Below are 23883 nucleotides of genomic sequence, written 5' to 3'. Positions count from 1 at the left end.
TTATTAAAGAAAACTCTCAATGTCTCCATGGTAACTGGCACAAGTTTTTATGACCTGAAGTCACATGACTGCTGTTCCAAACAAACTGAACACTTTTTCAGCTCATAAATCCTTAGTTTGGGGGGGGGGGGGCACTCAGTTGAGCTGGTCTACACTCATTTCAGAAGTAAACAGATTAGTCAAATACTGAACAATTTTTCCACCAATTTTATGTTTAATTAAAGTCATTCACTGCAGGTTGACGGAAAATGATTAATTCTAGTGAAACTTTCCGTGTTACTGTTCCCATGGAGACATCTAAACAATCCCTCACTTAAAGTTACTGCTTAAAATGCATATGAATACACTACCTACTTTCTAAGACATTATTTTACATTAGTTTTACAATAGTTTCTGGTCCAATCAGATTGACAAGATACATGCAGGACATTGTGGGTCAAAGTGGTTTTCTAATTCAACTTTTACTTTAGCTATACTGGGTTTTTTTTTTTATATTTTAACAAAAATGGTTTAGATTTTTTAAAATATACAAATAAACACTAATATGACTCATGTATGTTCTTTGGTAAATAGAAATAGTAAATAAAATTGTTATGTTTGTGTTGTAAACAATGCCAATCCTAGTTCCTAAATTGAACTGTTTCACATCAGACTACTCGTGACTTAAGAATGCATACTTTTTGAAAAACTGGAAGAATTCCTCTTTAAAAGTGCTCTGACTCTTCAAAAAAATCAGACACCTCCCAATTCGTAAAGGCAAAAAAGTCTAAATCTCGCAGGATTCGTAGCTTAACAGATGAATAGAGGATGCAAACAACAGGGGACTTTTTTTTCCATATTTTTACCTCCGCTGATTCGTTCATAAATAAAACAAATCATTTGATTCCTCATTCTAGTTCTCTTTCTCTCTCTCCTTCCACAAAGTGGAGGTTGATGTACTGTGAAATACGCTCAGGCAGAAAAAGGTCCACTCCATGAATTATCAAAGAATGGAATTGTGTTTCTGGAGCACAAGAGAACGACAATGTCCTTTTACTTTGCAGAAATATAAATAAATAAATAAAAATCTTCGCCAACCATGTCACTACGATTTGCACAGTGAATCCCACGAGGCCACTGAACACATAAATGAAGATGAGTCTGATTTTTTTTCAACATCCAGGTGGATAAGCAGCCACAAGGTGGAGGTTCTCATTCACCAACATCAACATGACACCAGGTGAATACACCTGCTGAAATATTTACAAGCCAAGGTAAACAGAGCCACTGGTTAGGCTTAACACATACCAGTGACCCAGCCAAAGGCAGGAAGAACATGGCAGAGAATGAAAAAGTTAACCTTAGCAAAAATTCAGTGGTATGTGAACCTTCAAACACTCAATCGTGAAGTGGAAAGACTTAGTAGTGGCTTCATAAATATTCCAGCTCCCTGTAAGAATGTATGCTAGCTGAAGGCAGCAAAACAGTCAAATGCACAGATTATCAAAGTCCTAACATCGTGTTATGGTTATATTTCTGATCATTCCTATTTCTCAATTTAACGTTAATATGAGAATGAGTATCAAACACTAAAAAGGTTTAAGGCTTTTCTTTCATTGATTCAACAAAAATTCAACCACCCGATAAAAGCTATCAGAGGATGAATAAAAATAAAGGATTTACATCACACTTAAAAAGGAAACCCACTGGCATATGGAAATTTGAGTAACACAGAGTATGAGATGTAAATATGTTCTTTCAGATTGCTTATTGCAGAAGTCTGATTTCTTTCCAGTGTTGGTGAAATGGCGTAAAGATGTTATCACTGTAAATACAGCCATTTATTATCGAACCAGTCAGTGTACACAAGTATTAGTTATATTAGTGACAACCCTAGGAAACAGTAGTTTGAGAACAATGTCACCTTACGTTGTAGGCCTACATCTGATGCACTTTAAAGAATTGTAATTTTCTAAGAGTCAGACTTTTTAATGAGCAACCAAACGTTGTGCGAGTTAGATTAGCAGGAACTGAAATTCCCATCAACAACTTTGAACCATTTAGAGTGGGAAAGTTTATCTTGTGTGTGAAACCACTTAATAAGTGGGCACTTTTAAGGTTTATTTAAACTGATTTTTTTTTTTTCGAGAATTTGGCAGAATTCACATTATACAAAGATAAGAAAAGGTTTTCAATACCATATAAATACTTTTGAAAAGTCAAACGTTCAATGTTAATTGAGTCAAATGTCTCCTTTAGTTTCGGTCAAATCTTGTCAGAATGTAACTGAAAAAAAAAGAGGACTGATAGCGCGTGCCGACAATTTCAAATATCAACGGTTAAACGGTCGACACCCTGTTGCTTGCCTGGGTTAGCTTCGGCTAAATCCAAGTAACCGCGATTATTGATAACACGAAGTGAAAGAGAAACGAAGAAAATGAATGAAGACGGCAAAAAACTACCTAGAAATTACGAGGAGTGATTCCCCTATGTTTAAAACTGGTTGTGGACCTACACCTGCCAACCTACAGGGGGGAAAAAAATACCTTGGCCACACCTCAGACTGACTGGAAAAATGGCGAAACGTCGAAACTGAGCCGGTTGAACCGGGAAAGAAATGACTATTTTAAAAAGACTCAGACGAAGTGAAGGAGTAAGTTCGACTACCACACTCGGAGTTTTAACGTCTCCAACTCGTTAATAATGCGAATAACGAGTCGAGTCTCTACAAAACAAAGTCTACACCACTAACCATACGGTCGGTCTGCTGACCCGAAACTAATAGATTAGACCTGATAGAAATAAAAAGATAGACTTTTTCATAATAACAAAGAATAACTTCATTTTATTCACATCTCACCTTGAAGTAGCAGCAAAAACACGGCGCTGAAGAGTCGTACGGAGCGGAGAGAAGAACCCCAAACCATGTTTTCTGTCTGATAGTCCGTCTGTAGTCACAAAACGCTAATTTCCCTGCTTTTCAGCAGTAGTTTGAGTCAGTTTGACTATAAAAAATCTCCCACCGAAGCACTTAGATCCACTTCTCGTCTCCTTTTAACGCAAGAGTTTAACGAGGAAATTGTTAATCTCGGTTGACTTTCTACGTCCTTGGCTTTCTCAACAGATATCTGCACTTTGTACTGGTTTAAAACCAAAATATCCGCCTCGCTCTAGCTGACCGCAGAAAAGCCAGTCTTTTCCAATCTTTTTCTTTCACTCGGGAAGAGATATAACACGCTGGATGTTACGTCCTGGCTGTGTGTGAGAGACTGAGCTCTCACCGAAACTCTCTCTCTCTCTCTTACTCACTCACTCACTCACTCACTCACGCTCTCTCTCTCTCTCTCACACACACACCCTCTCGTGTGATGTCATTACCCGAAACGTCACTCCCCGGTAAACCACCCAAGTATCCAAGCACGTAAAATTATAGGGACTTCCTTTTAAAGCAGGCTTTCAACAGAAAACATTTCTATAAACAGTGATCAAACAGGGGTGGGCGTGGTTTACAGGTGAGTGTTACTTCTTCACGTTGCACTCAGGTAACACCTGACTCACCTGTTCTCTCGAGCAGCCCTAATACACACTGTACCAAATGCATATTTGCTCTGGATCTTTACTCCCACGTGATTATGTGGAACTGAAGCTCTAAACTGAAATTATCATTCGTCATTATTATCAGGCTGAAAAACACTGGTATATCATTTGATTTCATTTAAGCTTTTACCAGTGGAGGAGCATATATTTTGACAGATGTACAAACCCAGTAGGTCACCGCACCATGACATTAGCTATTCATTATTACAGGAGAATTAGCTAGTCATTTTAATGTATAGCAAATTATATCAAAATTGATCCTATATTCAGTTCAAAATATTCCTCCTTTGTCATTTTTGCAGCCGCAACTTATAATGGGCAATAGGCAGTGAATCACTCACTGTTGGTGTGCACCAACACTAAAAGTCATATATCAATGTCTGTATTACAAAACAAAGTGGTATCATGCCCTCTCTTAGTGAAAGTAAACCAAGAAATGGTACGTATGACCTTCAGTTTGTAGTGTAACAGTTCAAGGGTTATATCGGTGTTATCACTTGTTGGTGATAGCCCTATATTACAAACAACAGGTGAAATGTACTGTTCAATATAATGGTCATTGGGTTGTGTCAAAACAATGTGTCTCAGAATGTGACAAATCCTTCCCACGTTTGACTGTAATTAAGAAGTATTTTTGCCTCAAGTAATAGTGGGTAATTTCTGATGATCCATTCCTTTCTGAATATCTGGCAATATCAATAACAAGATCTACAGTTTCCTTCAGGATCATCATAAAGGCAGCTGTCTTTTCCCAAATCAGTCACACAATGACAAATATTGAGTTATAAGGTTATGTTTCTGATAATATTCTTACAGCTGGATGGTTCTAATGTAGTACTCATATTTTACCAGCGTTTTGGAACTGACCACTGTCTGGGTCTGCGTTCAAACAGAAAACTCATTTTTCTGATTGCAGGAACAGAGAGAATCATGCTGGATGTAAATGGTGCGCGTGGTGCTGCATACAGAAGCAACAGTGCCCCCAACCTGCAGCTTCTGCATCTACACAAACAGCTCCATCACCCTCACAGTGAGTTATCGCCCCACATCTCCTCATTTCTGCTTCATATCCTCTGCCAATGTGTTCCTCTTTGGAGAACACCTGTAAGCAATTTGCAGAATAAATAACCGTGAGGAACTCTGAGTGCCTTTGCGTTCAAAGCAGGGCCGGTGCACTTCGGTACGCTTTTTCAAATCAAGAGACCAGAAAGCGTTTCAGTGCAACAGGACGTCCTTCAGAAGAACCCCAAATTTTTAAGCATTTGCCATATGTTCTTTTGGCATTTTAAAGTCCTCCAAAACACAATTTTTATTACAGGAACCACTTATACCACCAAGCCATTAGGTGTCAGTATAATGGCTGTGTCAAAATTACTGATTGCTCTTTCAAACATGCTAATATTTTTTAGCATTTTTAGGCGAAGCTCACGTGTTACGTTTCCAGTGTTTTCACTCACTATGGATTTAAATATATTTGTATTATTTACATGTGAAAATGTATGTGACTCATAGGTTTATGGGTTAAAACCTATTTCTAGGAGATGGCAAATACACTCTATGTCAGGTTTGGATTCTGCTACTTTTAGATGCACACATAGCTTGTGTAATCTCCACTGAAATATAAGGGGACCCTCTGGACCAGCTGCTCATGAGCCTAAGGTCACCATGACCAATGCCAAGCATGGACCAGAGTGGGATATAGCCCCCAGGATTGTGCTGTGCAGCAGTGGAACTGTGCACCTCTGAAGCTGTAGCCCTTAATACCTTCGAGATGAGGTAGAGTGGTGTTTGTGATCCAGAACGAATCATCCAGCGTTTGTACATGAGTTCACTAATGCTCTTGTAGCTGGACGCTATCAGATTCTCTGAGAAATGTGCTCTTTCAAATCCCCTTCTACCCTTAAGAAGAAGTGTATTCGGTGTGGGCGGCACAGCAGGTAATGATGTCCTGGGTTCTGGGGTTGTAGGTTCAATCCCTGTCTTGGGGTCACTGTCTGTGAGGAGGCTGGTGTGGTGAGTTAATTGCAGACTGTTATTCGCTGACAGTGTGCCAGCATTACAGAGATAAACAGTGTAAGTGTCTTACTAAAAAATATGCTGTTTTTTTTGCAGGATCTGGGAGTTTAAAGTGTTCCCATGAGGACGGAGAGGCCAAGCTATATTCTGTATCAAAAATCTCATCTATTGCCAATTTGCTTGGCTGATGAGCGAGAGGGCACCTTCTTTTAAATAGCAACATTCTCTGTGTGTGTGTGTGTGTGTGTGTGTGTGGTGTGTGTCAGCGAGCGAGCCCATGATTAAGCTGATGACGGGGGTGGTGCTCTACCTGCCAGCCTAAGCTCTGTGGAGCCTTCCTGAAATTGAACACTGGCAGCTTTGCTGATTACTGGAACTGCCGGGGGAACACGGTTCCATTTCAATAATCTCTTTGGTCTCATCAGATCATAATGCACCCTTCTCGCCCTCCGTCCCTCCTTATAACCGTTCACATATGGGAGGGGGGCATGAGATTTACACCCATCAGGGGTGTAAATCTCTAACCTCCCAAAGCTCCGGTACAATTACAGTTCCTTAGGAAATGATTCAGCGCATCCCAAATGCTGTATTTCATCTGAATTGTCCATGCATGGCCCACAAACGTGTCTTTGGGTAGCTACTGTTACGCGACTGGCCAAACTTTACAGAACATGAGTAAAAATCCCATTCAGTCAAACTACAATTTGTAACTCAGTTATAGCCAGATATATACAGATAGATATACTATCACTGTCAAAACAACTTCATTCTTTCATCCGTTGTCTGTAAGCGCTTATCCAGTTCAGGGTCACGGTGGGTCCAGAGCCTACCTAGAAGCATTGGGCGCAAGGCAGGAATACACCCTGGAGGGGGCGCCAGTCCTTCACAGGGCAACACACACACACACACAAACACACTCACACATTCACTCACACACTCACACCTACAGTCACTTTTGAGTCGCCAATCAACCTACCAACGTGTGTTTTTGGACTGTGGGAGGAAACCCACGCAGACACAGGGAGAACACACCACACTCCTCACAGACAGTCACCCAGAGGAAACCCATGCAGACACAGGGAGAACACACCACACTCCTCACAGACAGTCACCCGGAGGAAACCCAGGCAGACACAGGGAGAACACACCACACTCCTCACAGACAGTCACCCGGAGGAAACCCAGGCAGACACAGGGAGAACACACCACACTCCTCACAGACAGTCACCCGGAGCGGGAATCGAACCCTCAACCTCCAAGTCCCTGGAGCTGTGTGACTGCGACACCTACCTGCTGTGCCACCGTGCCGCCCTATATATATTTATTTATTTATTTATTGGGGGGGGTGGTGCCTACCTTATGTTTTGCTTCTTTCATTTTCGCTGTCCTACTTTGTTAGAGTACAGTTTTTCTCTCTTGTTATTTCTCCCTCTTAATCTGACCGTCTCCCTCACCTATCTCCTCCTACCGCTGTTTTCTCTTCACTTTCATCTTCCATTTCCCTTCCCTCTCTCTCCCTCTTCCTCTCTCCCCTCTGGTCAGCTCAGAGGTAATTAGAAGCTGATGCGGTATGAGCGCTCTGTGGACGTGATAACTCTGTTAGCTTTAATTAAAGACATTTATAGGGATGTAAAGACATTTAGCCCAGGAGCTAGAGTCCAGCTCAGATTATAGGCTCTTCAATTCTCACTCATGCTTGCTTATCCCTCCCCCAGCGCTCATGGATACACGCTATACTTTACTGTATTGCTTCACTTAAAAGTCCTCTCGGACCAGTCCCACAGCTCAGCATTAACTTTCACGCCGTACTTAGAGAATCTAAAGTCAAACCCTTCTAACAAACCTGGATCTGCAAGGGTCCGTATCATAGAAAACTAAAGAGATTTATGTAGCATGGAAACACTATTAAAGATTCAACAAAAATACACTCCATACCAACCCTGTCCATCTCCTTTGTTTTGAACACCATTTGAGCACATGATGTCCTTTGCATTGTGTGAAATTCTCATGAAGAATAGTTTTTGAGATAACTGTATATTTATGATATATTCCGTAAATAGATGAGTTGTACAGGGAATTGTGAAGTGAACTTCAGAAAGATAGAGACACAGAGAGACACTGTGTGTGTGTGTGTATGTGTGTCTGTTTGTATGTGTGTGTGTATGTGTGCATGTATGTGTGTGTGTGTGTGTGTGTATGTATGTGTATGTGTGTGTGTGTATGTATGTGTATGTGTGTCTGTTTGTGTGTGTGTGTATGTATGTGTCTGTGTGTATGTGTGTCTGTTTGTGTGTGTGTATGTGTGTGTGTGTGTGTGCAGTGCTGTCTATTTATCAGTCCTTCACATTAGCTTTGGTGTTTCCTGCGCGAGCGTACCCACATTTAATGTCTAAGGCAGTGCGTATACATGTGGTGGTCTTATCTTTCTCAGTGTCACAGTTTGTCCTTGACTTTCTGTGGGCAAATTTCAACTGTAGTAACTCAAAGGCACTAACCCTTCCTGTGTGATATGCACTCTCCGTTGAACTTGCTTCTTTTTGTCATTTTCAAGGCTTATTACTAGTATTAACCAATATGAGGACACACTGTCTTTGTTTTGTTCTCGTCTGTGTTTGTCAGTGTCTCGTCCTTCCATCCGCGACACACAGAGGTATGTTCTTCCATTCCATTTTTCAACAGCATGTCTTTGTCGTTTTATATTGTCATTAACAACAATAATCTGCTTGTGCACAACAGGAACCGTGTATTCATTCTGAGTGTATATTATAGTCATACTGTAAAACGGTCTATAGGGAAACTCCCCTTTGCTGCAGTAACAGCCTCTACTTTTCTAGGAAGGTATTAAGAGTAGATATTAGAAAGCCGCTGTGAGAATTTGATTGCATTCTTGCTGTTACAAGAGCATTTGTAATACTCATGTTAGATGTTTGGTTCTGAATCTGAAATGCCTACTCCTCCTAAAGATATTGAATGGGGTTTCATCACTCCAGACAATGCAGTTCCTCTGCTGGAGAGCGCAGCACCAGAGGACTCTCTTTAGCCAACACTTGTCATTGGACATTAAACTTAAGCTAATGTGCAGCAGCTCCAGAGCATCTCCTTTCATTACAGGCTTTTCTATGGTGACTACACAAGATGTGTGTGCACAGGTGTAGGTCTGCATCCACACTGGATTTCCCCAGTTATAACGGGCATCTACATATTTTGTATATATATTATACATATAGTACATAGAGTCCAGTCCTTGTTGTGTTCCCGCCTTGCACCCAGTGATTCCGGGTAGGCCCTGGACCCACCGCGACCCTAAACTGGATAAGGGTTACAGACAATGAATGAATGAATTACACATAGAATAACATACAAAAACACCTTTGTTTAAGGTATGCTACGCTAGTCAATGTGGTAAAAGCTACTGTTGTATAGTCAGAATTTTAAAATAATAATTGCATATGAGATATAACAAACCATTCCAACACTGGGACCAATAGAGTGAAGTCTGAACTTTGTGTTTATAGTCAACGACTGGATGGATGTGGTCATGGCGGCGGAGGGAACGCCAGTCACTCTCCCGTGTTCTGATGAACCGTCCTCTTTGGCTGAGCGAGTCACTTGGATGGTGATGAGGTCTGAGGAGAAACAATGGACCTCGTTGCTATCGGTGAACACAAGCAGGGGGCTGGTGGACCAGACCGTGAGCCGCGCACGGGGCCGAACCTTCGAGATTTTCGAAGACGTGTCGCTTCAGTTCACCGCCACAGCGACAGACGGAGGGCGGTACTCATGTCTGTTGCAGCAGACTGGAAGGAAGTTGAAAGAGAGGATCATTCTACTGGCACTTTTTAAATGTTGAGTAATCCAGTCTGCTTGTGTACAGTGCGATTAATTTGTGAAATTTGGTATTTTAAGGTGCTCCCACTGTGGAAGCACACATATATATGAATAGAAAAGTGCAGACCAGTGCAACTGGCTTATTTAGGGACTGAAAAGGGTATTTGAATTGCACTTTTATGGAAACAATAGAAAAGAATAAAAGACAACTTATGTTTTTGGTGTTTTTAAAAAATATGAAGGCTCTTTTAAGGCTTCTTCTGAACTCTCTATTTTTCTGTCTCTCTCTCAGTGACCTTAACACCTGCTCCTTCCGTCCCTGTGAACAGCACTGTGAGGTTGATAGCTCAGGTTTCTCCCTCCTATGCAATTGCCGGAGGGATGTGGCTGTCACCCGCAGGTGTCCCGTTACTTACAGCGTACTCTGCAGGTACCCTGCTCACCAAGCTGCCGCGGGTTAGCCAAGCAGACAATGGCATCTACACCTGCAGTATCCATGCCTATGGCCAGAGCAGCAAGCCTGAGCACAACCACACACTGACTTTGAATGTAAATGGTAAGCTTAAACAGGGCCTGATATTTTGATGCAAGCCTAAATATATTCTGATAACATTCTCTAGATACATCCAGCCACAGACGTAGTTGGAGATTCTGATACTTTCAGTGCGTTAGGCTAGCCTCACGGTCAGGATTCTGCTTTGGGCATTCTGATTGGCTCTCTGTATGTCCACGTATACGCACTTCTGTTTATCGTATTGTACTGGCTCTGGTATTGGTCCAACGTGAATCAAAGACTGCCTACTTACAGTGAGCCAAAACAGCAGGCTTGTGATTGGTCCGTTTGTGTTTCAGTCAGATTTCTTTTCCTGCATTAGTAGATGGTTCTTGGCCAAGTTAAGTAGTGACACACCCTAGAGACTCTGGCAAACCGAGACTACATCCAGCCTAATCTAAAACTAGCCCAAAAAAACCCATTTGCAGGCTTTCTGTTTAAACACAACCATATATTCATATGTTTGGAGTTTGGCCAAACCTGATTGGTTCCCAACAAATAGATCTGTCTAAATATGTCAGTATGTAGACGCAACTTTAGATTCTATAACAATTTTCTGTCTGAACACAATAGCACTAAAAAACTACAAAATTCTGCCCTTACCTGACCATAGCTCAACAAAAGTCAATGTAAACTTCATCTAGTTGGACAAATGTCTCTATGAACCTGACTCTAGCTCATCAAAATTCTGTCTAAATCCAAATGTAGCCCATGAAGCAGGGGTAAATGTAGGCCAAAACCTGAGGGTTAAGAGATGGACTGAGCTCCTCAACAAATGATGTTCCAACTTGACCAAACCTGATGTGAAAACCAGGGAAGGTGGTGTCAGCACAGCCTGGATCAGTGGTTATTACAGCTGGGTGAAGAACGTTTCTTAAAACCAGGCTAAAGATTTAAGAAGATGAGTTTCGAATTTCATCCCTACAGGCTCTTGCCCTTCTTGGCCTGATCAGTAATCTCCGGGGTGTAAAATTTAAACATGAAATCGCCAGTCGCCAGGTTAAATATCAGACGCTTGTCCACTCGTGGATTCTGTATCTCGGTTTATTACTTAGCAATATGCAGATTATCTCAGATGTTATGAGATTTTAGAACAAGGAATTTTTAAACATGCGCATGTTGGCTAGCTTTTCTTTCACAATTGAACATGAGCAAACCATTTAAACCGATACAAACTGAACATGGTTCAAGGCTGGAAAAAAATGGTAGATTATAAGAGAGAGATGTGGCTATTGAAATGTTTGTACTGCTTTTGTGCTCTTTTTAGTAGATTTAACACTTGAGTTCCTCTCTCTCTCTCTCTCTCTCTCTCTCTCTCTCTCTCTCTCTCTCGTCTTCCTCAGTGAGGGAAGTGGAATCTTTCCCCAATGTTGTATACGGTAAGACTGTCCTCCATTACTCTCCCAGTTACACACACAACTCTTTGGCTACTTCCACTTGGGCACTCCAGACCTGAATCATACCCATGAATCATACCCAAGGACTCCGTCTGTGTTTAAAACAGTCTTTTATCCGCCCTTCAGATATATATTAATAAAGATAACAAAGGCCACAAATGACATCCCCGTTGTGGAATCTCCCAGTTGCTCGCAATCTCACAACTGCTCACTCTCTCGCTCGTAAGAGTTCTTCGCCGAGACGATGGATCCTAGTGGAGTGTGTCTAAGGAACCTTCTCAAAGCCTAAGAAGATAATCCTCATTCTCATGCCTCTGTGTTCTTTATCTCCTCATGCGACTCCACTTTCAAACTCACAATGCTTTGCTGGCACCGCAACAATGGCTCTAAAACCACTCGTGTCGCTGAGGATTATTGTGTGGGATTTAATCAAATGATATTTAGTGTCTGCAGTGTCGTTTTTGTTTCTCTTTCTCCTCGTATTTGTCTCACACTGCCACTGCTACTTGATTGTTAGCAGAGAATGCAATTAAAATTCCTGTAAAAATGTACAGACGCTGATGGGGTACCTGTGCTGTTCGGATTCATTCGATTAAACCTTGTAACTGAATTTCCAAGCTCTGACTCTTCAGTCAACAAACTCCACGGCCAAAAGTTTACAACCACCTGATAATCCAGAACATCTTCTGAAAGGAGAGGTGTTAATTAGGAGTTTGTCTCCCTTTGCAGCAGTAGCAGCCTCTACTCCTCTGGGAAGGCCAGATGTTAGATGCCAGTGTTGCTGAGGATTTGATGGCATTCAGCCAGAGCATGAGGGACGTCAGGTTGTAGGATGTAGGATGATGCATTATTTAAATATCCATCACTCCAGAAAATGCAGTAGCACTGTTTATTCATTCATTCATTCATTCACCTTCTGTAACTGCTTCATCATGTTTAGTGTTGTGGTGGATCCGGAGCCGACCAACAGTCATTGGCAGGAACACATTCTGGACTGGATGGCAGAGCAGATTGTGTTCCAGTCTTCGAGACAGAGTTGAATATGCTCATTACTATTATTAGATTGTTAATGGGTTGGAGTATGGAAGCTTTTGTCCTCCAGTCTGGTTCAGCCACTTTTGTTGTCATATCTATTTGCTCCATTTCCTGACTTCCCTCTCCTCTTCCTCTCCAGTTCCCACAGTCAGCAAGGCATCTCTCTCTTCTTCAGAGGTCACTCTCCCTTGCCCTGAAGTCAAGGGTGACTTTGTACGGCTTTACTGGTGGGCTCCCGACAAGGTTATGGAGCCGAAAATGGTCTTCCAGTTCGACCGGTGGAGGAATCACACAGAGAAGAGAAAGTCGGTCCTCCAGCTGCTAGGCTCATCCTCATCGTCCTCAGCAGATGGCGGGGTGTTCTCCTTCCTCTTGAAGGCGGCGCTAGGGGACGCAGGTCGTTACCAGTGTGAGGTTTTCCTGGATGACAGTGTTCAGTGCCAGTCCACAACTCTGACCATTTTACACGGTAAGGGCCTGCACAGGGCAATATGGCTGACAACTACACCACAGCTGTACTATCCATCCATCCATTATCTGTAACCGCTTATCCAATTTAGGGTCGCGGGGGGTCCAGAGCCTACCTGGAATCATCGGGCGCAAGGCGGGAATACACCCTGGAGGGGGACGCCAGTCCTTCACAGGGCAACACAGACACACACACATTCACACCTACGGACACTTTCGAGTCGCCAATCCACCTGCAACGTGTGTTTTTGGACTGTGGGAGGAAACCGGAGCACCCAGAGGAAACCCACGCAGACACGGGGAGAACACACCAACTCCTCACAGACAGTCACCCGGAGCGGGAATTGAACCCACAACCTCCAGGTTCCTGGAGCTGTGTGACTGCGACACTACCTGCTGCGCCACCGTGCCGCCCGCTGTACTATTAATCCTATTTTAAATTTAGAGCATTTCTATTGGTCCATTCATCATGAAGTTTTACCACAGTGTGAAGGGCAGCTGCTGTGTTTAAATGATGTAGTAATCTAAAAAGTGGAGATACATGTTCTTAATTGGACAGCGACAATAAGGAAATAATCTTTTTACAAAGCTTGACAAATGTTGATTTCTTGAGTTGTGATTTTGCTTCTTTTGGTTCTAAAAGCTGATCTCACTATTGTCCTCATGACTGATTTCCAAATCTAGTGTAATGTAGTGGGGAATATCCTTCACTTCAGACCAATTGTTGGAAGCGCAGAGATTCCACTAACAATACAGGGTGGGCCATTTATATGGATACTCCTTAATAAAATGGGAATGGTTGGTGATATTAACTTCCTATTTGTTGCACATTAGTATATGGGAGGGGGGAAACTTTTCATGATGGGGGATGACCATGGCGGCCATTTTGAAGTAGGCCATTTTGGATCCAACTTTTGTTTTGTCAATGGGAAGAGGGTCATGTGACACATCAAACTTATTGGGAATTTCACAAGAAAAACAATGGTGTGCTTGGTTTTAACGCAACTTTATTCTTTCATGAGTTATTTACAAGTTTCTGACCACTAATAAAATGTGTTCAAAGTGCTGCCCATTGTGTTGGACTGTCAATGCAACCCTTTTCTCCCACTCTTCACACACTGATAGCAACACCGCAGGAGAAATGCTAGCACAGGCTTCCAGTATCCCGTAGTTTCAGGTGCTGCACATCTTGTATTTTCACAGCATAGACAATTGCCTTCAGATGACCCCAAAGATAAAAGTCTAAGGGGGTCAGATCGGGAGGCCTTGGGGGCCATTCAACTGGTCCACGACGACCAATCCACTTTCCAGGAAACTGTTCATCTAGGAACGCTCGGACCTGACACCCATAATGTGGTGGTGCACCATCTTACTGGAAAAACTCAGGGAACGTGCCAGCTTCGGTGCATAAAGGGGAAACACATCATCATGTAGCAGTTTCCCATATCCAGTGGCCTTGAGGTTTTGATGAATTGAGAATGGCCCCACTATCGTTGTACCCCATATACCACACCATACCATCAAGATGTGCAGCACCAACCATTCCCGTTTTATTAAGGTGTATCCATATAAATGGCCCACCCTGAATAATGTACTTTAAACCCACATTACTGATGCCTAAAACAGGATTTATATTAATAATTAGTGATAAATAGTGTATGTCCTTCATTGACCTAGATTTTGCAGCATGTTACATGACGCATGTCAATATTAACTTAGCAGAATAGAGGACAAAGAAGGTCGTAGGAGAAATGATGCTGTGTTCTTAACAACTCACAGCAAATCATGTTAGTGCTAGGCAATACACTCACATGCTCATTCATCTTCTACCACACACACACACACACACACACAGGCCAGGGCATCATTGCGTACCCCTCACGGCCTTGGGTTTGTTTGATAATTACACAGCCAACACAGCCATTGGAATAAATCACAGCTGACCAGTGTACAGCAGCCTATCAGTCAGTACACTCTTCATTTCATTCGCTCTCCCTCTTTCTCTTGCTCTCTCTCCTCCATAATCACTCCATCCTCCTCGTTCTCTCTCTCCCTGCTTCTTGTATGTTCTCTCTCTTTTATACACCATCACGTCTTTGCCGTTTGAAAAGCCCTCTCCCTCTCTGGCTGGGTAATGTAATGGTTTTCATTCGGCCTCATTACGGATGTCATTATGTGTAATTACACCTGCTGCCGGTCTCGGTGACGACACTGACGGCGACGGCATTGCCGTGGAAACCGGCAGGTTCAATTAGGCTGGGATTGATTCTGCTTTGAGTACGAAAAGACACCGCACATCAGTCACAGTCTGCTCCGCCTGGCCTCCTGTACTCCCCTCTAATGAACATGCATCACTTTAACCCTTCTCTCTCTGGCCTCTGAAATGTTTCTTATTTGGTTATCATTTTCTATCTTATTTGATCCACAGCTTCGAGTCCAGTAACAAAATAAAAACCTGTTTATGATTGTGTTACAACCACAATACATCAGCCAAGCTAGCTCTGGGTAGGACTTCTGGAGCTTATGGATTAAAGCATTAGAGAAAGAGACATCATCATTTTATGTCAGTACAGTCAGTGGGAGGAAACCCACGCAGACACAGGGAGAACACACCACACTCCTCACAGACAGTCGCCCGGAGGAAACCCACGCAGACACAGAGAGAACACACCACACTCCTCACAGACAGTCACCCGGAGGAAACCCACACAGACACAGGGAGAACACACCACACTCCTCACAGACAGTCGCCCGGAGGAAACCCACGCAGACACAGGGAGAACACACCACACTCCTCACAGACAGTCACCCGGAGGAAACGCACGCAGACACAGGGAGAACACACCACACTCCTCACAGACAGTCGCCCGGAGGAAACCCACGCAGACACAGGGAGAACACACCACACTCCTCACAGACAGTCACCCGGAGGAAACCCACACAGACACAGGGAGAACTATAGTTCCCCACAATCTTAGACTTTTCTTTTAATCATTCAGTCCAATTCCTGAAGTCTTTACAAGTGGGAATGTTAGTTTGGCTTGTTGTGGTTCATTGTCGTTGTAATGTCACAACCATAAACATACATTTTTTTTGTTCCTGGAGTGGCAAATGATTCAATAAGTCAATAATTAAACATAGTGCTGTTAATCAAAGAAACACAGTTCATCATTTCTCTCTCTCTCTCTCTCTCTCTCTCTCTCTCTCTCTCTCTCCCTCCCTGTCCATTTCTCTCTACAAGGCTCTACCAGGTCCTCCTCCTCCTCTCTGGATCTGAGATGTAGGTATGCTGAGCGCTCTAATATCAAGTCAGTGAGTTTGAGACACATTCAGCGGCCAAACTTACAGTTATCAATGACGGCAAAGATAGGCAATGTGATTGCCCATCAGATACCTCTCCCCGTTACCCCTGAGACCTCCGGCCAGTATGTCTGCATACTGCAGCTAAAAAACCTGCAAACAATTAGATATGTTTTCAGCGTCCCACTGCTCCCTAAAGGTGAGTTTACCATCGCTAATAAACATTTGTCCCTTATTGTATCATTCACTTAAATGAGCAATTGTCACATTATGCTACAGCCATTACACTGACACCTAGTGGCCTGGATGTGTACTCAACCGAATTTAAACATGGCCATGTGGGGGGACCCTCTCTACTGACTATAAAATACTTGCACTTTATAAAAAAAATAATAAATAAATACTCTTTACTATTGTTGTGGTGGAAAAAACTGCTTATTGCTTCTTTAAACCATAATAATAATAGTTTTACATGTTGTTACATGATGTTACTGTTGCTCAGGGAGTCATGTTTTTCAGAGACCGAAAGTACACTGCAGAGTGCACGAATTAAAAACCTGTTTCTGCACTAAAATGGTGGATTGTTTGTTGGAAAATAAACACTATTTGGGACAGAGCCAAACATTTCCAGACATGAGAAGCCCCTCCCTTTCTGTTTTCCAGTGGACTGTGGGATAGTAGTGTCCCTCATTAACATTATCAGAAATCAACTGGTTTTAAATGTAATGTAATGTAAAAGTATGGCAGCTCTAACAAACGTTTAGACAGCCAGCTTTTTAAACATCTTATGACAATTCTATTGTGTAGAAATTATAAAGAAAATAAAAAACCAACCACAAAAAAAGCAGCTGTTGTTAGCAAGGAACGGCTAGTTGCGAGTTAGTCCGGTTATTGTCAATCCAATGGCTAGTGGCTTTCATTTATGATTAGATTATAAGCAACATTAGCATTATCTGTGGAGCTATTGCCTTAAATCTAATCATAATCCTTGTATCAGTTCATGGCCACGGAGAGGTCAAATCATGAATGTGTTTCAGTCGCTTCATCAGTGACCAGTACCATCAATTATAGCAAACTGCTGCCATTAGCATTGATTAAGGCTAATGTTTTGTACTCGGATTATAGCAAGGGCCCTCAATCCTCCAAACTGCACATCTATTCATCTCTAGAGAGCATCAAAGGAGCTGTAGCTTATATTTACCACTTAAAAAAAAGCAAACAACATTAATGAAAATGATTATTGTTGTAATTAATTGCTTCATAATGTCTTAATGATTGGGCTAATGCTCAATAGAGTAGGTCTTAACATGCTTGGAGGAGACCACTAACTGCCCACATCTATTATGTCAGATAATGTGCACACGTTGCCGTGGACACCTGGCTTATTTTTCATTCCCATTATGTTAATAAAATACAATCTTAATAGCAACTGTGCCATCCACAGCACCCTACGGTCTACAGGAGTAAAGCGCAAGGACCCTGAGAGGTGGTCTTACTGACCACTTCTGAAAAGCTAATATTATATCATCATTTCATTTTCCAAAGAACCTGCTTATAGAAACACAACAGGTCCAAACATTGTGGCTGTTTGCATGGAGTCAGTCCGAACCCATATGCAAATCCAGTTTAGGCTTATCGTCTCATCACAGGCACTGAGGGAAATTTGAATACACCGAGGACAGCAACATTACGTAATGCTTTTGCTCTCTCTCTGTCTCTCTCTCTCTCTATCTCTCTCCATCTCTCTCTCTCTGTCTCTCTCTCTCTGTCCTCTCTCTCTCTCTGTCTCTCTCTGTCTTTCTCTCTCTCTCTCTCTCTCTCTCTCTCTCTCTCTGTCTCTCCCCCCTCTCTCTGTCTCTCTCTCTCTGTCTCTCTCTCTCTCTCTCTCTCTCTCTCTCTCTCTGTCTCTCCCCCCTCTCTGTCTCTCTCACTCTCTCTCTCTTTCTCTTCTCTGTCTCTCTCTCTCTCTGTCTCTTCTCTGTCTCTCTCTCTCTCTCTCTCTGTGTCTCCCTCTCCCTCTCTCTCTCTCTCTCTCTCTCTCTCTCTCTCTCTCTCTCTCTCTCTCCAATCAGCCTGTTTTTCAGGATTGTCTATTTAAAATACCTGTGTCTTCCCTTCTTTAAGAAGCCTTTCTGAAATACTGTCAGGGTCAGGTGAATACATGTAACCTACATATCCTCCTTTTTTACTAGAAATTGAGTAAATAAATCTAAGTTCCTGCTCTTTCCACCCTCTCCCCAATAAAGAGCGACCTTGCTGTGTGAGTGAGGGGTTTACTACGGACTCATCACACTCTCCAGGTTCTCTACTGACACCTGCAGGTCTGTGCTGGAACTACATGCTCACACATTATCACTTATTTTTTTATATATTTGTGTTTATTAGTGCTATTTTGGTGCGTTAACATTGCTTTAATTCTCACACACTGAACTAATCTTTTTAAATAGGTCCCTTTTTATTGGTAACTGTAGAAGGCCTTCTTGGATCCCCAAGACTTTAAAATACATTTTTATTGATTTTTATTTAATAAAATCTTATACCACATTATATATAAACCCTAAGTGTTGTACTCGTTGTTCAGTTTTGTTGGATATAAGAGCGTTAAATCCTTAAACCAATAGGAGCACCTACCTTGTACAGTCAATGTCTATTTAATTATCTCCACTGACCCTTCAGGAGCACTTTGAAGTTGGACAATTACAGACTGTAGTCCATCTGTTTCTCTCTATTTCATACTTTCTTGTCCCGATTTCACCCTGCTCCTTACATCTACGAGGTGGACCAACGAGGTAGGTGTGTTTAAAAGTGAGGAGAGTGAGTGGACACAGTGTTTAAAAACTCAAGCAACCGCTGCTGTGTCTGATCCACTCGTGTGTATCATCCACAACCCAAATCAACCCTCTACTTCCTGTGGGGGTTCTGACCATTGAAGAGCAAGGTGAAAGGGGGTAAGAAATTATGCAGAGGGACAGGTGGACTACAGTCTGTGATTGTAGAACTACAGACTGCTCCTGTATTGTCAGTGAAGCTGGTAAAATGGGCAGCGATTGTAGATACAAGGTTTGTGTTCCTAATCCAGTGTTAGTTCAGTGTATACTATGATTAACTGTGCCTCTATATGGACAAATGTTTGTAGACACCTGCTCAGTTAACATTTTTTCCAGCAGTAAATATAACAACCTCTACTCGTCTGGAAATGCTTCACAGTAGATGTTTGAACATTTCTGTAAGGATTTAATGGTCTTCAATCAGAAGAATATAAATGAAGTCAGGTACAGAGCATGGATGATTTGTTGTATTATTACATGCTGCACCTTAAAGTAGTCTACAAATAGATATGAGCGTCTACAAAGATTTGGACATATATTGTACATCCACTATGCGTGTCTTGGCCGATTGACTACACTAAATTAAATAAGGAACTTGTGTAAATAGCAACAACAATGTATTTGAGCAGGGAAATGACCAAACTGTGTGGACCCTCCAGGACTGAAATAGATGTCTCCTGACCTTCACACCTTAATGATCACCCTCTCTCTCTCTCTCTCTCTCTCTCTCTCTCTCTAACTTGTTCTCATTTTCTTCTCTGTCTTCCAGGGGGAAGCAGTGTGTCAGAGCAATCTGCTCACCTTCTGTCTCTTTCTCTGCTCCTCTTCCTGTTGCCGGTGGTTGCCACGGGTGTCGGGGTGTTGCTACGGATACGAGGCTGTTGCTCCTCTCGTCGGAGTGAGTCCTGTCATTTGACTTTTTTTTCCTTCTTGCAGCGCGTCTGCAATAGATCTGAATACTGTGTGTCATAATGGATTGGGGATGTGAAGTGAGCAAAATGAATTCACTGCTGTGTTTGGGTCTGTTCATAGATGTAAATGTGGAACAAACATTATCGTATTACTCCGGAGAAGTGGAGAACATCTACGAGGACCCCGAAGATCTGAGACAGGTGATTAGTGTGTATTAAGAGATGATATACACTAGTATTTTGAACCCCTGCTTATCGAATGTTTATTGAAATGATGGGTATTAACAGGAGTTTTGGAGCAATGAGAGTTTCGACTCTTCTGGGAAGGCATTACATTAGATGACCTTTTTTTGGAACCTTTTTATAGCATCCAGAAAAACATTAGTGAGGTCAGGTTCTGATCTCTGATGATGTTACAGTACTGTGCAAAAGTCTTAGGCACTTTAAATTAATATTAATTCATTCATTGTCTGTAACAGCTTATCCAATTCAGGGTCGTGGTGGGTCCGGGGCCCTACTCGGAATCACTGGGCGCAAGGAGGGAACACACCCTGGAGGGGGCGCTAGTCCTTAACAGGGCGACACACACTCACACACCTAGGGAGACTTTCGAGTCGCCAATCCACCTACCAATGTGTGGTTTTGGACCACGGGAGGAAACCGGAGCACCCGGAGGAAACCCACGCAGACACAGGGAGAACACACCACACTCCTCACAGACAGTCACCCGGAGGAAACCCACGCAGACACAGGGAGAACACACCACACTCCTCACAGACAGTCACCCGGAGGAAACCCACGCAGACAAAGGGAGAACACACCACACTCCTCACAGACAGTCACCCGGAGGAAACCCACGCAGACACAGGGAGAACACACCACACTCCTCACAGACAGTCACCCGGAAGAAAACCCACGCAGACACAGGGAGAACACACCACACTCCTCACAGACAGTCACCCGGAGGAAACCCACGCAGACACAGGGAGAACACACCACACTCCTCACAGACAGTCACCCGGAGGAAACCCACACAGACAAAGGGAGAACACACCACACTCCTCACAGACAGTCACCCGGAGGAAACCCACGCACACACAGAGAGAACACACCAAACTCCTCACAGACAGTTACCCGGAGGAAACCCACGCAGACACAGGAAGAACACAACACACTCCTCACAGACAGTCACCCGGAGGAAACCCACTCAGACACAGGGAGAACACACCACACTCCTCATAGACAGTCACCCGGAGGAAACCCACGCAGACACAGGAAGAACACACCACACTCCTCACAGACAGTCACTCGGAGGAAACCCACGCAGACACAGAGAGAACACACCACACTCCTTACAGACAGTCACCCGGAAGAAAACCCACGCAGACACAGGGAGAACACACCACACTCCTCACAGACAGTCACCCGGAGGAAACCCACGCAGACACAGGGAGAACACACCACACTCCTCACAGACAGTCACCCGGAGGAAACCCACACAGACAAAGGGAGAACACACCACACTCCTCACAGACAGTCACCCGGAGGAAACCCACGCACACACAGAGAGAACACACCAAACTCCTCACAGACAGTTACCCGGAGGAAACCCACGCAGACACAGGAAGAACACAACACACTCCTCACAGACAGTCACCCGTAGGAAACCCACTCAGACACAGGGAGAACACACCACACTCCTCATAGACAGTCACCCGGAGGAAACCCACGCAGACACAGGAAGAACACACCACACTCCTCACAGACAGTCACTCGGAGGAAACCCACGCAGACACAGAGAGAACACACCACACTCCTTACAGACAGTCACCCGGAGGAAACCCACGCAGACACAGAGAGAACACACCACACTCCTTACAGACAGTCACCCGGAGGAAACCCACGCAGACACAGAGAGAACACACCACACTCCTCACAGACAGTCACCTGGAGGAAACCCACTCAGACACAGGGAGAACACACCACACTGCTCACAGACAGTCACTAGGAGTGGGACTCAAACCCACAACCCCCCAGGTCCCTGGAGCTGTGTGACTGTGTCGTATGTAATGTTTTGTCATCCTTAGTAGTCTCCAGCATGCACTACCCTGCACTCACATTCCAACATTAACATTTTCTTTTTCTTTTCCACAGTCACCATCACATGCTGCAGTGTATATGGTGAAGTATCACTTTTGTTTGCTCTGTGTGTGTTTTATTGCAGCTCGGTTGTTGAGTATTTACATGTAAATGTATGTTGTAGTGCGTGAGTGTGTGTTTGCGTGAGACTACCTTAAGTGTGCCTGCCCTCTCTTTACTGCCAGTCCTACATTAGCAACATTAACAGATGAGCCAGCACAATCTTCTGCCAAACCATAAATCTCAAATCCTCCTCTCCTTCTTCATCCCTCCATCCCTTTATTACCCTCCCCTCCTTCAGGATCTAAAGCCCACAGGAGACACGGATGTGTATAAGGAGCTAGACAGGTGAGAGATGATTGGTGCAGGCCACAACGAGAGCACTGCCGCTGCCCCTTTCTGGCCATTAATCATGAAACTAACCTGATCTCTATCCGCTGAATCTGTACTGACGGGTCGAGGAGAAGTCAAACCAGGGTGATGTCTGTGGTAACATTTCCATTCCACCTTAAATGGTTCAGCAGTTCCATTCATGAACCGCTATTCTATAATAAATAATGTGGCTTTGTAAACTGCTGCAAATAGAACTTTATATAAAAGGTCTAACAGCTAACAGACACTAATGATGGCTAATAACACAATGAGTCACAACATACTTTGGCCCCCACCATTTATCATTGAGAGCAATACAATAGTAATTAATAATATATAGTATTATACAGATGGGTTGCATTTCATTAAATATTCATGTCACTCTTGTCTCTCTGTGTGTGTGTGTGTGTGTGTGTGTGTTTCATTTCAGATATGACCCATGCTGTGGTTAACACCTATCAATATGAATAAATAAAAGATGGGTATTGCCAGTGAATATAAAATAATTTATGTTAGCAAACAGTTTGTATATATTGATGACTGTAAATAATGCTGAAATTGATTCTCACGGTACACACCGATTAAATCAAAATGAATTATTAATCTAGATTTTGTATTCCCTAACCGTCTAACATTAGGCTGTGTCACACACTGAGTGGGTCACATGGCTTTGATAAATTTGCCAAAATGCCAGGCCTCATAAATTACTCCAGTGTAGGAAATTAAAAGGTTTAAATCAATTCCTTGAGAGTTAAACTAATGTCCAGTATTGTCGTGCGAGCGTATTTGCCTCTTGTGTTTGATCATATATCACTGGTGCGCCGACTGGACAAAAAACAGAAAATGAGACAGAAAATATGGCCTATAGAGTAAATGCACATTTAAGAAAATGAATACAATTTGTACAAATCTAAAAATAAAAACAAACATATGTAACACATCCTTAATTCTGTAGAGAGGGGCTGGTTTCTATTCTTTATAGAAATTCAGCAAAACATGTCATTTGTCAAGGGGGCATTACTGTATTGTTACTGTATGTTTTTTTTAAATAAAAAACTATATATATTTATTTTAGTATTATGTCTTATCAAAATAAATTGTGACATGTGTATTGTGAAGAAAAATGGAGGAAACCCACGCAGACACAGGGAGAACACACCACACTCCTCACAGACAGTCACCCGGAGGAAACCCACGCAGACACAGGGAGAACACACCACACTCCTCACAGACAGTCACCCGGAGGAAACCCACGCAGACACAGGGAGAACACACCACACTCCTCACAGACAGCCACCTGAAGGAAACCCACGCAGACACAGGGAGAACACACCACACTCCTCACAGACAGTCACCCGGAGGAAACCCACGCAGACACGGGAGAACACACCACACTCCTCACAGACAGTCACCTGAAGGAAACCCACGCAGACACGGGGAGAACACACCACACTCCTCAC

At 43.1% G+C, this 23883-nt stretch overlaps 2 protein-coding genes across 5 annotated transcripts in view; one reads left to right on the top strand and one right to left on the bottom strand.

Annotated features, from left to right (window-relative positions):
• The window catches only part of si:ch73-22o12.1 (nectin-2), a 79361-nt gene extending 76095 nt beyond the window's left edge, over positions 1-3266 (bottom strand). For both annotated transcript variants that reach the window (XM_066683971.1, XM_066683970.1), the window contains exon 1: positions 2840-3266. In XM_066683971.1, coding sequence (XP_066540068.1) covers positions 2840-2906 — 67 coding nt within the window. In that variant the 5' untranslated portion in view covers positions 2907-3266. The remainder of the gene's footprint in view (positions 1-2839) is intronic.
• Positions 2318-23433, top strand: g6fl (g6f-like). Of its 3 annotated transcripts, XM_066683967.1 has the most exons (13): positions 2318-2632; positions 4493-4606; positions 9108-9437; positions 9713-9976; positions 11317-11352; positions 12545-12874; positions 16115-16372; positions 18420-18494; positions 19771-19899; positions 20034-20113; positions 22067-22093; positions 22353-22399; positions 22854-23433. In XM_066683967.1, exons 2-13 carry the CDS (start codon positions 4507-4509, stop codon positions 22873-22875), a joined length of 1698 nt encoding a protein of 565 aa, XP_066540064.1. In that variant the 5' UTR covers positions 2318-2632; positions 4493-4506; the 3' UTR covers positions 22876-23433. The 3 variants fall into 3 exon arrangements, with proteins under 3 accessions (XP_066540064.1, XP_066540065.1, XP_066540066.1); XM_066683968.1 differs by lacking the exon at positions 11317-11352; XM_066683969.1 differs by lacking the exons at positions 16115-16372; positions 18420-18494; positions 19771-19899; ... (2 more) ...; positions 22353-22399; positions 22854-23433 and adding an exon at positions 12966-13863.
• The last annotated feature ends 450 nt before the right edge of the window (positions 23434-23883 follow it).

This window comes from Hoplias malabaricus, chromosome 10 (genome assembly GCF_029633855.1).
Source record: "Hoplias malabaricus isolate fHopMal1 chromosome 10, fHopMal1.hap1, whole genome shotgun sequence".
NCBI lineage: Eukaryota > Metazoa > Chordata > Actinopteri > Characiformes > Erythrinidae > Hoplias > Hoplias malabaricus.
Note: the sequence above shows the minus strand (reverse complement) of the source record. Positions and strands in the feature narration are given on the sequence as shown.